This window comes from Excalfactoria chinensis, chromosome 10 (genome assembly GCF_039878825.1).
Source record: "Excalfactoria chinensis isolate bCotChi1 chromosome 10, bCotChi1.hap2, whole genome shotgun sequence".
Taxonomy (NCBI): domain Eukaryota; kingdom Metazoa; phylum Chordata; class Aves; order Galliformes; family Phasianidae; genus Excalfactoria; species Excalfactoria chinensis.
Window position 1 is genome coordinate 16,418,491 of NC_092834.1, and position 16,773 is coordinate 16,435,263.

The window sequence follows — 16,773 nt, forward strand, 5'->3', positions numbered from 1 at the left end:
ATGGCAAGATAGTTGGGCAAGAACATAAGCCTGGACATACAGATTGCTGTCTTCTCAAATGACCACTATTAACTGGTTCATTTCCAGCCCAGCACCCAAGCCTTGTGCCAAAACACACAAATCAGAGCTCAATGCAGTCTAATCAGGAGCAGGGAAATGCTTTCAAGAGACACAGACCCCACTAAACTGTCAGCCTTCTGAACTGTTAATAATTGAGGTTGTGAAACAATGTCACAACATTGCATTGCACAGCATCGTGGCACAGAGATGTTACACAAATAAGCGGTTTCTAAGAACAACCATATATACATCTTGGAAATTATCCAGTCCAGTTTGACAATGATGCTAAAGGGAAGGTGATATACAGGCAAATTTCTGTAAGTTGGAACATTAATCTTAATTTCTGGGGGGAGGAAAAAAAAAGCAAACTGGATTTTATGCTGCACTACTGCAGTTCTCTGCTCTGAGAAACCTAACAGACACCTCAAAAACTGCAGAAATCAACAGTAGGGAAAGGATATTCTTCATAGAAAGCCATGTAAGAGGAGAATAGTGACTTGACATTTGTTATGTAAGAATGGCATCTGTAAACATTTGGAGCTGTATCAGAAGACTCAAGAGAACAGTTCAGATAGCTTTAAAATGTTAAGAAGTCTACATTTGTTTGCATGAGACTTATGGCATCCTGCCAGTTTCCAGTTTAGATAATTAACAAAACTGGAGTAAGAATTTAATAAGAATCTTAATTTAAATGAACAGTAATAGAAGAAAATGATAACAGTCATTTAAATTAAAAAACAGAAACCAACACATTCAGAGCACACTTTATTCCAAATAACACATTTATATACTTCTAGCTTCAACTTTGAATTTCAGCAAAATTTCTATCTTTTCCTGGTAAGTACCAGTTCAGCACTAATTTTGCTCTGGATTTTTTCCTACAAGAAGTCTTTTATAGACTTCTGTCCAGTTTATACAGCAAGCTAACACTAAACACTTGGCAACACAGAATGAAAACACTGAGGCACACACTTATTATTTACTCCAAAATCTTTCAGTATTTCTTACCAATCTGGCAGCACTCACATTTGAAATATCTGAGGGATCCATTTCCATTTCAGCTTTAGCTTTTTCTGTTGGATGCTGGTCTTCACTATCAGCGAGCGCAGAGGAAGCTTCATTCACCTGCACAGCTGCTGAAGGGCAGTCAGTATTTGTGGCAACCGGAGGTACCTCAGAAACTGCTTGTAAGGAATCTTCTTGCAGTGGTACTGCAGTGCTCACACTGCCTTCTGATGTGCGTGTTGTGAACTAATAAGAGATGTTTGCAAAATTAACTTCAGGTAACATGCTGATTTTTAAAGTCTCCAAAGTATTTTAAGAAAATACCAGGCATCCTTACAGCAAGTGATATAAATAACTTCAATTTACACATATTTCCAGCTGGTTGTAACTTTGCAAAAGCAGGATCTTTACCTGAACTTTCCTACATATATATATCCTGTATATATAAAAATATATAATAGATATATTTAGGTACAACTCATATGTATTCCTATATATATCCTGTACCTAAACATCAGTTTTTGGAAAACACTGCAAGCCTGTGAATAATATGGTTCATGTTATGATTCTTACCTTGCCAACACCTTCATGCATTCCCACACATATAAATTTAAACCTTCTCCCACAACCCGTTCAGTGAACAGAAGTTCCTGACAATACTCTCTCAAGAAAATTCTCCGAAGAAAAAGCTGCAAGACTTCTTAATGCTGGAAAATGGTCCAAAATTGTACCTACCTGAGTCCCCGCAATAAGAGGATGTTCAGACTGAAGCTCAGGATCTTTTTGTACAGTCTCTGTGTTTTTGGGTGCACCATCGTTCGTGAGTGAATTTTCAGGCTTATTCTCTGATGGTGGTGAAACGACGTTTTCTTTGTCACTGTCACCTCTGGACTTGAGTGATTCTGCAACTACAGGAGCTTTTGTTGCCAATGCAACAGTGGATCGAGATCGAACAGGCCTCCCACGCTGAACTGTTTCCCAGCCCTCTGCATCCTTTCGATCTGCATTTAGAAAAAAGAACGCCTCAATCCAAGACAAGGAATATAACATAAACAGAGGTATCATAAACAACTACTTTATTACAGCACTGCACAAAGTGTACAACAAACACATCCCCTTGAAAAATAAGGACCAAAACCTCAGTGGAATATTAGTTAGCAAAGCTTTTAACTTCAACAAGAGCTGCCAGTTTCATAAACATTAAACAGTTTTCTTCATGGAAGGGACCAATTCTGTCACCAACTGAATAAACCACACACAACCAGGCAAAAACGGCACCAGGTAACTAGAAATGTCATATCTCTGTTTCTACCCCACCAGACGGCACAAGCAGAAAAAGCAGCATTAGAGACCTTTGTGAAAGCACAGCTGTAGCTACAGGTCTAAAAGTGAGGTCCAGAAATGAGGCCCAGGGACCATCCAAAAATGTGGCCCACAATTCTTTCACAAGTGTCTATTTTTCCCATCTCTTTCTTTCATTCTGGTATCTACTCTTGACACGTACTTGAAAAACCTTCAAAACTGCATTTGTCTGTCTGAATTAACAGGTCTTACATGCGACTCTCGGGTTTCTAGCAAATCAAGGTAAATCTCTTCTCTACAGATAACATCCTCATGGCCTCCAAAAAACATCGCCACATCATTTCCCATACATCTTTACATAACTGATTCTTTGAAGACTTGATACAACTCAGGGGTGGGAAAGACAAGCTCCCAAGTAGCAACATGCAGAAGAAAAGCTTAAATGAGTAATACCACAAAATGAAGCCTCATTTAAAGCATTTAATTCAGGCTTAGACTCAAGAAATACAATTTTTGTCTCCATTAACCCCCCCAGTACTCTCCTCCATCAAGAGCATAAATTCATAACATACTTCAAAATTTAGCACCTGATGAAACAGTATGGCAAGGTAAATCATGAAGAGAAATGCTCTGCAAAGAATTCTCATTTTTAGAGCATGAAGCTCCATCTTCTATGTAAAGCATAATATGGAATCCAAATACCCAACAGTAAATGGTTTTCTTCTGAGGGAAAGAAAACGCTACCCCCTCATAGAGCTTTATATTAAAAAAATTGATTTTAGGGTATTTCTAAAGCTTTTAGAAACTAAGATGGACCTGCAGCTCAAGCATAACGATCAGAGCCCTGACATTAAAATTTAACATAAATATAAATATGAATGAGTCCATTTGGTTGTCAAAAACTGTAACTTGAAACACCTGAGGGTGGCTGGAAAACAGAATGATTGATAGATTATGATGAATTTCACATTACTAACCTAAAGAATGTCTTGCTGCATTTCTCTTGAAAACACTGCCTAAAGTGATTTAAAACATAAAACACAAGTGTGATGCTCTTTAAGATTACCACACTCTTTTAGAAGTCTATGTAAGTACCATAAATAAGTGCCAACTTTGCAGACTGCCACTAACAACTTCACGCAGGTCAGCACACCTACAGGGAGATCAGAGGCCAAAACACTTCTTTTCCTCTTGCTTTCATAGCATGCCTCTTTATTTTAATGCAATTTACAAAACATAAAGACCAGTCTCAGCATTTATTTTCATAATCACAAATTCCAAAACTGTGCATGAACCACAGAATGGTTTAGGTTGGAAGGGACCTTCAAGGTCATCCAGTCCCAACCCCCCCAGACCAGGTAGCTCACTGTCACTGCAGTGATCTCTTCAGATTCATGGTAACCAGACATGTCATAGCTATACCCAAATCTTCCTTTCATTATTCCTATGTGCACTTCAATGTGCTTCCATGTGTAACATTCAAACAGCAAACTAGAGTCATAGGATAGCCAGGGTTGAAAAGGACCACAGTGATCATCTAGTTTCAATCCCCCTGCTCCATGCAGGGACCACAAGCAGATTTACCATGGAAAGCTCCAGGCACACAGAGTGCACAAAGCGCAGTCTAGTACTACATGGGACAGCAGGGACTTCTCAGACCCCCACATCTGCACCTCCTTCACTGATCTCTACACTTGGTATGACCATAAAGATTTTGCTTATGATAGATACAGGTATAAGAACCTTTCCTGCATGGCAAGTGTAACAAACAAAGAGACTGCTCAGAAGATCACTCAAATCCACTCAACCCCTGCTGTTTTACTGCAGCAGACTTCTGGATTGGAGTACCTTCAGCACATCCTTGGCAAAATGAGAATGTTGCAAGATTCCACTCCTACTTGTTCTATTAACTGAAGACATATCTTAGATGTGGCATCTTCTCTACACTAAACAAGATAAGGAGATAGCTCCAGGAAATTCTAGTATCCATTCATAATTTTACTAATATGGATAAGAATACTCTATATATCTTAATAATAATTGCACCAAAGTCTTTCAGTGTCTTTCCCTAAAATCTATTGACATTAATTCTACCAAAAAGTAAATTCATGCCTGCCTTACTTAGTTGATTCTTTGCTTCACAATGTATTTTTTAGTACCCTCAAACAGCAAAGTACAAAATTACTAAGAGCAGGGCAATGGGAGACGTTCACTCTGAGGGCAGTGAGGTGCTGGCAGTGCTGCCCAGAGCTGTGGGTGCCCCATCCCTGGAGGTACCCAAAGTCATGGATGGGCTCTGGGCAGCCTGAGCTGGGGGCAGCCAGCCAGCCCATGGCAGGGGTGGGGCTGGGTGGGCTTTAAGGTCCCTTCCAACTCATCAGTACATGATTCTTTAGCAACATCATACTCGTTAATTAACACATGGATCAATCTTTTACTAAAAGCCATACACACACAATTTTTAATTCACACTTCTTTGCTGCCAGATCTGTATCTTTTACTCAGGACTTTCAGCTAAATATTTAAACAGTGCATACATACATCTCTTCCATTTTAAATAGTACTACTTGGTAAATTCTTCAAATACTTTTTTTGCACTTTTTAATGCAAATATACATTCAAAGTGCAAGAACACTCAGTATCAGCTTCAGTTCTATGCCATCTGACAACCAGCCATGAAAGTTACTCTTCCATTTCAATTCTCTCAGCAGTTTTGCACTCAGTCACTTCCAGGACTGTTTTTAAACAACAAACTGAAAAGCTAATTCATTTATTGACATTAGATCACACAGCTCCTAATCTGAAGCAAGGGCAATACCCATCAGGGCATCATTGTACCATTTTTCATGTAAACCTGGAACTTTTCATATAGCCTGGCAGCCATCTCCACATGTTAAGTATCACATACTGGGTTTGATTACTTGATGAGTTTTGTTAATGAATAATTCATCTGACGACCTTGATCACTCTCCAGTTTCACTAGAACCTCTCTGTCCCCGCTTGCTCTTGTATTACATGGATGTGACAAGCCATCTGTTACCTTGAGGCCCTCACAGCCACCGGGGCCTTGTTCTTTCCAGCTCGCTCCATCTGGAAGAACTGGCCAAGCAGCCTTATTGGCACCATCCATAAAACAAATCTAGTCAATAAAGTGCAAAGCACACATGAGTTTTACTTCAGAAGATGCACATCCCTTCTTAAAAACTTACTGGCAAGTGACATACTACCAGAGCCTTTCTGACCCTCCTCGCTCATATTAAAACTCTGGGAGGGGATACACAGAGAGGGGGGTGGAGAGAGGATGTAAATTTTCGATAGAAATCATGCCTAAGAATATGAGCACCCAGTCAGGAGCAAACTGCCCCTTACTGTCTGTGATCACACCTCTGCAACTTGTTCTCAACATGCAGAAGTTGGTGTGGTTCCCTGAGCCCAGATCAGGGCTGTTACTTCAGAGGACTGCAAAGCCTACTGATCAGAAATCTGAGCTACGTTACAAAGAATATCACTTCGTAACTATGTACAAGAGCAATTAAAATAGGAAAAAAAAAACAAACAAAAAACAATTACACCTGGATTATCCATCTCCCCTCTTACAAATGAGGCCTAGGAATTACTTCCATGCTAGGCTATTGCCTCTGCACATTGCTGTGACCAAACAAAGCCATCACCTGATCCGAGAAGGAAGCTGCTCAGAAATAAGGGTAGATTAAGTTCTGTATTGCAGAAAACACTCAAGACTGAAATTATTCTTTTTAACTGTGAAAATGATGATGGTAGCAGTGAGCTTAGAGAGGGAAATCAGGTAAGAATTTAATGTAATTTAATTGTGCATCCAGAAACAATCAACATTTTACAGTAATACCTGGAAAAACCATGCATTTTCGCCAGGTACATTTCGAAACTCCACCAACCTTGGAACAGCATCACAGCACAGCGCAAGAACATGGTGAGGCTTAATGATAATGCTGTATGAAACCACTGGAGAAAAAGTGTTTTCAGGAGATCTTGCCACTGTAACCCCAGCTAGGTTTTAAAGCAGGTCAGATAACATTATAGGATGGTAGGAAGAATTCCCCCCCCAAGCCTGAGTGCACATAACAGTTGTGCAGAATGCATTAGCCAGTGGACAGGCAGAGCTGATGATACACAAGACTCAAATCTGCTTCAATAATGCATGTGAAGAGCCTTTGTAATTCCCTTTGCATAAACTTCACAAATCCTCTTGTGCTCCAATCAGCAAGATCAATTTGATTTTACAGAAGTGATACTACTTCTTATATGAGAGATAATGTGCTCCAAGGAAAGTATGTCACTGCTTTTATTTAAAACTGGAATTCAGTCATGAGAAAAACTAAAAATAAAAATCACTGAAGCTCCCCTGCGCTGGACGTTGAATAGAATAAACAAAGTCTCTGCAAGGAACAACTTAATTCTAAACATGAAATGTCTGAAGTCTGGATCTTATAGTATGTCTGATACTAAAAATTACTAAAAACGTGCAGGCCAGTACTACATGACCTCAATGGAATTGCTCGTTTTGGAGCTCATCAGCTGCAGGTAATAGAAAAAACCACACCATTTCTTGAGATCTTAAGTATCGTAAAGCTAACATAAGAGCAAGGCCTTTTGTTTTCCTTCTAGCATCCCAGAAAGATGTTACCCATAGAAAGTAAAACTGATCTACGCTTTCATATGTAGTTACTGAAGTTGCCCATACCAAGAATCCCTAATAAAAATCTTGAAGACTGCCATTAATGTAAGAGAGAATCAGCAGAAGAAAGTTTCTTTATGAATATTCATAAAATTAAAGGTGGAATTACTTCCACTTACAGCGCTGATAACTCAGCCAACTGCTACTAAGTGCAGTAGCTCAGTGTAACTTATAGACCGAGGATTTCCATTACACAAACAGCATCCATCAACCCCCATGTAAACAACTACTTTAGAAGTATTATGATCCTTCTTTTCTAAGCATAAAGATCTGCATGCTACTGAACTCAGTTATATTAATCTGCAGGACACTTGGACATGGTATTTTAGATCTGATACATCGTGTTTCTGAACCACTATAAAGGACTTCTACTACCACTAGCATAGAGGTACAACTACACTAAATACGATCTGTTGCAGTGATTTTTAAACAATTCTTTTAAATGATAACAGCATTGATCCAAGCCTGCTGTTTTTGCAGAAAGCCAATTGGGTCCACACATTTAAAAACAAACCAACCAGCATCTCTAATGATAATCTATTAATGCCAGCGCATGTAAAAAACTAGCTTTATAGACCAAGAGGTGAAGACACACAACTAAGCACATCTCTTCTAGAAGGCCCCAGCATCAAGCATTCTCCACAAAGCAACTTCTGAGAAAAACTCATTACCACATGCTGAAATCTGTGTATTAAAGTAAACAGCACTGTTTTCAACGTCAGTACAATTCTGATAATAGCAGCACTTCAGCTATTTTAGAGAGACTCTGGACATCAATGATGAAATACAGAAACCATACTTAGAGATTTCTCCTAGAAAGAAACTGTGTTAAACCTCACCGTCATCTCACTCTCAGTTTGATTATCAGCTTGCAACCAAAAGATCTTTCTTGGGATGCTGTGCAATGGCATTTTAACCGATCAATTGGAAATACAACGGAACATTACCTGCATGTGAAAACACAACCCTGTCTAAAACTTACCCATTACAGTGATAAAGTGAAGCTGAAGTAACCTTCCCCTCCATCTGTGATTTAGATTTTAACATCGTACAAGACAAAATGAGACATTTTCATTTGAAGACAGGTCACACTTTGAACCAATCATACAGTGCATTTTGTGAAAATAACTTAAGCCATTTAAAAAGACTTGCCATTTTTTCGGGACGACTTCTGTATTGGAGCTGGCAGACAGGTCTGTGTAGTTGCTAACTCAGGACCGGCCGCTTTTCCGTGGTTGGCTTTTACCTTATCAGCCCAACTTACACCAGAAGGAGCCAGGCGTGTTGCAGAAATTGCCACTGATGGGTTCCTAAATGAAAGTCACAGCTCTTATTAGTGTCTAATCAGAGAACAGAAGGGTTCATTAGAAAACTAAAATTCAACTCACTAACAAAGCATGTGCAAACACAAAAGCAGCAAGTTGAGTTCTCAGGTACTACCCTGACAGCCTTTTCCATACATCCAGGCACAGAGAGGACAGAAAGACACACCAAGCAGCACAACAGCTGGAGAAAAATCTTCATGTGAGATTCCTTGTACACAGAAGTCAGTTAATCCCAACAAACAGGAAGCTAAATTCTCAGGTTGAAATTTAAAAAATGCCTCATGTTGAAATAAAGATTCAACTCTGCAGCAACGCATAAACAGTTCCCACAAGAAACACTCTCTAATAGCAACTTTTTTTAAATGATAACAATATACACATGGTGAGTATTTGCAGCCAAGTACAACAGCCTTTCTCTTGCATCCTCCTGGCTCCTGCCCAACTGCACCACTGAACTGTAGAGATCCGGCTGCAACCACCATGTATACCAGGAGTCAAACTGTATGTGAAGGAAGTCCATTAAAGTGCAAGTTTAGCTGTAAATGTAGACTGCACAAATCCATAACAAGCTCTGTTTTGCTGGACAGCTGAGTAAACAAACCAATACACCCATTTCCCACTACCTGTTCCACAGAAAGAAATCCAAAAGGCCATCTTCCCAACTTCTGGAAAGATGCAAGTGACTCTGCATCAACGTGCCATTTCTGGGACTGCAGTGCTTTACCAAACATTTTGGTTTACCTGCTGTAAAAAGTGACCATTTTCAGCACAAACCACCAGGTTTTGTTTTTCTTTTTTAATATATTTGAAAATAGTAACATCCACCCAAGAAATGTCCTATTCTGTTCAGTAACATGAATCATTTTATCTGCAATCACACAAGTGATTTATCTTAACAACACTGAGTAAACTGGTCCAAGAAACCCAGCTGCCCCATTAGCTAATCCAAAGTAGGGACAAAGAAATACAGCTCTCACAAACTTCAAACAAATAGATAGGAAAGCTTGACATAACTAGACCGTTTGATATCTTAAGCCCAGTGGGACATCAAGAGGTTTATCAATGCAGCCACCACAAAAGAACATTGTCATAAAAACCTGGCTAGTGCTTAGAGTCCTCATCAACTCTAAGGGGATGCAATAGGATGTGAGAAACCAGAAAGAAAGGTTGACCAATGCCCTCGGGATGCGCTAGGATATGAACATAGCTACAAACCACAGCAGATATTTACAAAGCAAGGCGTATACAAAGGAACAATAAAAGTGGCAGAGATCGAACTCAATTCCACATGCACTCCAAGAGCAGATCACAGGTCTCTCCCAATCCCTAACTGATTTACTTCCATACAGCTCAGCAAAGACAATATCAGAACTGTGCAAGCACTGAGCGACACCTTCAACTTACTCCCATGTTACAGCAACTTACAGGGAAAAACTTACTAAGCACATTTTTGTGTTTAATAACCACAGATATAATTGAATCCTTGCAATATTATTTTCTGGATTTTTAAAATAAGAAGGAAGAACTTTTATTTCCTCTATACTCAGTTTCTTCACCTGATTGCTTGCGCATGTTTTCCTGCGATCATCATGTATTTAAGCAGACAACCTCTCTAATGCTGCAGGTCAGTATCAATACATACAGAGACACTAATACTGCTGGTGCAATTTTTCCACCAGAGATTATAATACTGTTTTAGAAATTTTTGATATTCAAGTGTTAAGAGATGAATTCTTAGAGGTACTGACCAAATAGACCAATATGCAATTTCAGCTGAGGTCATTCTTGCTATGTAAGAAAGCATGCTATGTGCACCACACCACAGCAAACCTGGATGAACTCACAACGCACCCTGAGAAAGATTTAGACAGGACACCCACATGCTCTCCAAAACTGAACCATCACCAACACCAGGTAATGCTGCACTATGGCAGTAATTATGCATGTTTTTGTTGAATCCCTTTCACAAAGTTACTAAGATTAATGGAAAGATGCATTATTCTACTGTATAACATTTAAACCTGCATCAATTTTGCTGCTCATCATCATCTCACTTTTTGATCAATATTTACTTCTGCACACTCACATGGACGCCTGCACTGTGCACACAGGCAATTTTAAAATGCCAGTTGCACACACTTTGACCTCAGTTTTGTAGCAGGGAAAGAGTATTACGCAGAAAACACAAAATGAATAATTGTATTTTAAGCTCAGGTCTTTAGATCAACCAAAAATTAGAAACATAATGAAACAGGTAAAAATGAATTACTTAGCAGGTTTTTCTTCTATGGAGCATTTGTGCAAGAAAAGCATATACAAATACATAGTGCTTACAATTTAATGAACAGCAAAGTCATATATTATTATGGCAGAACAGCGTATTAGTTTTTATCTGTTTCAAATGAATCCTTATTGTAGTTTTAATAGACTTATCTGTTCTCCTACCCAAAATTCAAACTTCTCCGAGCATTTGATGTCACACTGATTCTGTCTGATGAGGGACTTGGGATCACGTGGCGCCCTGGAGACATTTTCTTTACTTCCCAGGCTAGTGAAGTAGGCCTGCAAATTGAGGAAAGAAAAGGTTAAGAATGAGAAGCCTACAGTTGTTCTCTATCTGCATCTGTAAACGCTATGCAGCATAACGAAGCATTGCTGAATGTAATCAGACACATTTGCAACTGTTTCTATACCAAATCCAAACCATATTACCCAGAATCAGATCAAAAAATCATTCACTCTTTCAAACTACAATGCCTGTTCAAAACAGTTTTACTTCTCAAATACTCTACTTCCAAATTCTTTCAGTACATTTATTCCTTGATAAAACTGTGGGGGAAAGAACTCCCACATGGTCCTCCCACCAAAAGCTTTTCCTCCTGGTTCCCCACAATAATTAGAGTTTTCCCAATTAGTTAAACGTCTGCTACAGAAGGAATGTTATCCAGTGTCAGCATGTGGCTATAAATACAAAATAACAGACCCAGCAGCTGATTACCTGCTTTGAGCATCAGTCTTCTCTAGCTTCTCCTGAAGCTGAATCCAGTCAATCAGTGCTTTGAAGTCCCTCACATAGTTATCGAGCATCATCAGGACTTCCTGAAAAGCAACCATTACATCAACCTCTGCATTTAAAAAGCAATCCTCTCAGACCCAAGAATAGAAGTGACCAGAAAGAAGGAAATCTACTGGTCTGCATCTTTCCTGTCAAAAATAAAACCAAGAAAAACCCTGAAGGCAAATCTTCAGTTTTGATGTGAATGAACATTAAAAAATTGATTCTACCCAAAACTAGGCATATTTCCCTAAGATCTCTGCAAGACCCAATATTTAGGGACAACAGAGCAACATTTGTCAAGAAAATAATTCCTAGCAAACATAAGCATCGCTGCTCTTTTGGTTTTGTTTTTTGTTTTTGGTCAGTCATCACCCCCAGAAATACACTAGAGATACTTCATGAAACAGGCAGAAAACTAAAAACTCATTGCAAACGATTAATCTGATTGCAGAGTGAAAAACAGTTACAGCAAGGCAAACGTGTCTGACAGAGGGAACTCCTTTCAGACAACCCCAGATGGCTGCAGTATGGTACTTAACAGGGCAGTGCAGCAAGCTCTGTCTAGCTCCTGAGGGCTTCCAAACGATGCAGGATGAATGAATGCTTGTAGCCATCTAGGTTCGTGACAGATATCCCGTAGTCACATGAGAATATCAACACAATCACACTGATTGGGCAGTTTTTAAAGGAATCTTAGGGTGATACTTGGTGAAGCAACAAGAGAAAGCGTTATATTTATAAAACGACTGCCTTCGACATAAATGTACTGAGAAACAAACACGATGACCCACAAAATGCAAAGCTTCTATTCTCTCCTTTGATTAATACACCTTAACAAGTGAGGGAACAAGTCACCAATTGTGCATATTGCAGCATAGAGGGATTACCTGTCCAGACCTTTCAACTTCAACACCCAGATTATTCTTTTGAACCATTAGAAATTGTTTTACTTTCTACCCTTTTAAAAGTCACTTTCAAACTACATGGAGTTGCTGTAGAAATTATGTATTTTTATGTGACCTGACCACTGAAAGCTGCATTTGTGAACAAGTTTCATGGTGCGAAAGATTTACACATTGTCATAAGATAGCACAACTGGAAGAGATTTTAAGAGCAAACCAGTCCATCCCACTAGTCTACCCACTACCTGAGCAACCTGTGGCCCTCAGCTTCAATGTGGCCAAGGAAACCATTTTCACAAGGCACAGAGGCAGGAAATCATTTATATTCCATACATACATACCCTAAGTATCATTTCCTGACCATGACAAAAAGCACAAACACCATCAGCCCGCAGACCTGACGATCACTCACAAAGAGTATTAATGCATTTCCAAAGCAGCTGCTTCAATATCACATCCGTCAGAAATAGAAGCTTTCACAGACCAGAAGAACTGCACACAACACTGCTCTGACATCAGACTGGAAATAAAGACCCATAAATGAAGCTTGAATTCTGTATTTACAATAAGTGGAAAAAATATTAATGACGTTCTCTTGATTTGCAAATCGTTGTCAAAGTCTTCATTGCTCACATAAAGAGAAATTTCTCTCTAATAACTCTGAAGAGAACCTATTTGGGGAATGACCACAAATGAAAACATGTAAGCTCCTAAGGGCAAAACAACAAACATTTCAGTACTGACCAGTGTAGCTACAGTGCCCCAGTACAGCCAGCTAACACCTGCTTTTGTAACAACACTTCCCACCCAGCTTTACCTGTAACACCAAAAGCATCTTAACACACATTCTTCTGTGAAACACTTAATGATGATTATTCCTTCTGTTTAACAAATGCAAGTTTGAAAGTCAGCTTAAGCTTGCGCAGAAGCATTTGCTGGTAGGGATGACAGGCCCAGAGCATGTGCCGTCTGTTATGTTGGAAAAGTCACACAAAGTCAAACAATACCGCTGCTCATCTCAAAGTTGCTCTTTGTTTTGAAATCCTCCCCAAGAAAGCAAACAAAAAAATCTTTCTTACAAGGCAGTTAGTTTACAACACAAAAATAATTCATAAGTAAGGTCTGCTCCGAGGCATGAGCGAAGCAAGTATTTGAGGCAGCTCTTTTTTCCAGCTCTGCTAATAAAATTTCAGCTTTCTAATTCAATTCACATCCATTTCAGCCAGCCTACGCTAAGTTGTGCTGACTGTTATTAACAATAAGGGCATAGAAAGCAAAACTTAATTCTGAATCATTTACTTTTCCAGTCTGTCACTGAGAGATTCCTCAAAAAGAAATGTAAAAATCCATCTGAACATGAGTTACGTCTCTGAATTTAGTTGGCACATGAAAAAGACCCAATAAATGGCTTAACCTATTTTCAGGAATGTTTAGCTATGCATTATCAGAAATGATCAGAGCAGAGCCATGCAGCTGTAATCCGAGTCATGTTCGACGAACAAGGGAATACAAACAAGACAAGCAGCTGGAGCTGCCCCACATTCACTGATGCACATCTTTCTCCCTAAAGCTATGAGGGCCATTTTGTCAAGCAGGATGAAGCAGAACAAAAGCGGCTCTCAAAGCGCCGTTACAGGCATCCAGATAACTACATATAGATGTACAGCTAAAATTACCAATTAGTTTACCAATTGGCTGCAACGGCTTCGATTGGTTTGTAATTAATTCGAGTTAGCGGCGCACACGGCAGGCCGGTTGGCGCCATCCCTTTGTGCTGCTGACACACAATCCTGGCATGGGGCTGCAGGGTCCCGGACATCAATACAGCGCTGCGCCTCACCTACGGCACGGAGGGTAGCAGATATACCCTGCGGTGCTGAAGCAGGGGAAACTCGTAGCACTTGAGAAGGTGCTGACAAAAAGGAACCTTGATGGGGTAGACTACGGCTGCACTAGAGTCAAAACAATTTTAAATCCCATTATTTTTCAAGGTCGTAACCATCCCACATGATTTTTAAAGAGCCAGCTCAAACCGAAAAGGAAAGCAATGCTGTTAAAAAAATAGATTAGAGGAAAACCACTGGCATAAAACTAAAAACACTCACAATGCAGCTCCTGTTTCTCTCTCCTCCCCTCCATCATTCTGATGCACAGCCCTGCACATTACTAAGGATCTTCCTGGGCTTTTCCTTATTTTCTCTACCTCTCAGCCACCACCACCCTCTTTACATAGTATTTAAGTTGTGCTTCTGTCCTCTTCACCTGGGAGATCACATTAACTACTTCCCAAACAAGAAGGATCTCTATAAATAGAGCAGCTGTATCAGGATAACCCTATATTCCTGAATCAGAACTGTCCTGAGTTGGGCCCTAGACAGGTTGATTATCATCTCTGAAAACAGAGGTGCACTGTTTGGAAGTTGTGTCACTGTTTGAAACATCATCTGCTCCATTTATTCTCCAGTGCTCAAGTAAGGAGGAGAAAAAAGACAAAGATGGAAGCACAGGAGATCGCATGATCTTAAGGTCACTACAATTGTAAACTGCAGAATGTGGCAGAGAAACGAACTACATCACATCTGTACTGTCACCTATTCTTAAGGCTAGAAATGCATAACACTACAAGATTTTACAAATTCCTACTTCACCGGTGAGGCTGGATGCACATTCACTGCTCCATTCTCTCCACTGCTAGTTCTGGTGGTTTTGATTCAGCTGCAGAAGATGACAACACTGAAAACATACACAGCCCAGAAGAGGCAGGAGTGCTCACTGATGAGATGCTCTCTTGGCACTGACTGCTGCAATACAGTCACATGTGTTTATTTAGAAACAGACATACACATAACTCCTCCTAAATAACTTCACTCTCAAAAACAGAACACTTTCTTTCTACAAAGTGAGAAGCAGCAGCCTGTCATTCTCCTGACACATCCCAGCTGCAGAATTAGCCCTTTTCTAACAATTTGAGAATGCTTCAAGATGTACATTCCATTAAACTTCACTGATCTGGAAAACTCTGCCTTGTGAGGAAGACAGAAGAAGAATTACACGCATTCTATAACCCATACATTGTTGTCTTAGGTTTGCAGGGGGAGTTAGAATCACCTTGGTTTTAATAAGAAGACGTGCCATCACACAGAATACATTTCAGTTCTGAAATTCTAACTGGAAACGTTCCTCTACGGGTTCCAAGATTGAAGACATCCAGACAAGGAAGTACATCAGCGCCCCAAGCAGTTATTGCACTGACAGAAATATACTGAATAGATGACTCTGATAGACAAACAGCAATCAATGATAAGAACTCTGGTGTAGAAAGCAAGATATGCTAAAGGACCCTCAATTAAAAATCACTTAGATCTCACACAGCTTTAGCTGTTTTTTAATTCCTTCATAAAGCCAGAGGAAACCAGCACACTAGAACAAGAATAATGCATCCAAACAGAATACTCCAAGGTCTTTGCTGAGGAAATAAGTTATTTCAGAAGCCCTCCTGGGATGCTTTCAGAATTTGCATCACTACAAGGAAAGAACTGAAGCTGACATGTAACAAATCATTTCTCGATGAAAGTCAGAAGTATCTCACTCACATTCTGTACTTTTCCCCCCCCTCCCTGGAATCAGATACGTGCAGCTATAAAACTGAAGTGTATAAGTAACAATGTAAGAACTCCTATCTTCCAGGAAGTGAAATGAGCAGAGTTGAACAGGCTCTTACATCAGTGAAAATGCACTCAGGATCCTGTTTGGATCAACCTGACCGTTGTACTGAATCACTGGAGATTTCCTCTTCACCAAAGTCAGGAAAAACCTTCAGTTTTTCCTACCTTTGGCTTCAGCACATCTAGGAACAGTTTTATTTCCTTGGCTGCCTCATAAGCCAGTAATCAGCATGGATGTCTGCGGGTCTCAGCCCACATACAGAGATGGGAATTGTTAGAATTAGCATATCCTGAACTAAAAACAGCCCCCACAAGGCATTCCCAGCAAGAAACCCTAATGAAGCAAGTTCCTCTCCCCTTCAGGGAGGCCTTCAATCAACTGAAAGGATGGTAAATCACTCCCAGAGATCTCCCTGCTTGGAAGGCCTGGAATGAAGCCGTTTCAGTTGGTTCTTTCACAGAACACCACCACACAATACATCAAATCTCTTCAAAGAGATTTCCCTTACCCACCTCTACACAGTATCTCATATTTTCCCTTCTTTTGTTTTTAGAGGGAACAATCAAGGAGAATGAAGCTGTTTGCATTGAAATGTTCTCAAGGTATTTATCAGTAAGCATTACAAAGATGGAAACAGTCCTTGTCAAAACCTGGTGGGAACACACCAATTAATAAACATTAGGTAAAAAGATAAAAGCTTATACAAGTATTAAGTGAAGCCAAACAGAAACCTAAAAAGTA

At 39.7% G+C, this 16,773-nt stretch overlaps 1 protein-coding gene across 1 annotated transcript in view; it reads right to left on the bottom strand.

The window, feature by feature from the left end:
• SCAPER (S-phase cyclin A associated protein in the ER) overlaps positions 1–16,773 on the bottom strand; it is a 134,963-nt gene that overhangs the window by 101,833 nt on the left and 16,357 nt on the right. The window contains exons 6-10 of the mRNA XM_072345196.1: positions 11,405–11,505; positions 10,852–10,968; positions 8,234–8,391; positions 1,801–2,066; positions 1,087–1,311 (exon numbers count right to left, since the gene is read on the bottom strand). Coding sequence (XP_072201297.1) covers positions 1,087–1,311; positions 1,801–2,066; positions 8,234–8,391; positions 10,852–10,968; positions 11,405–11,505 — 867 coding nt within the window. The remainder of the gene's footprint in view (positions 1–1,086; positions 1,312–1,800; positions 2,067–8,233; positions 8,392–10,851; positions 10,969–11,404; positions 11,506–16,773) is intronic.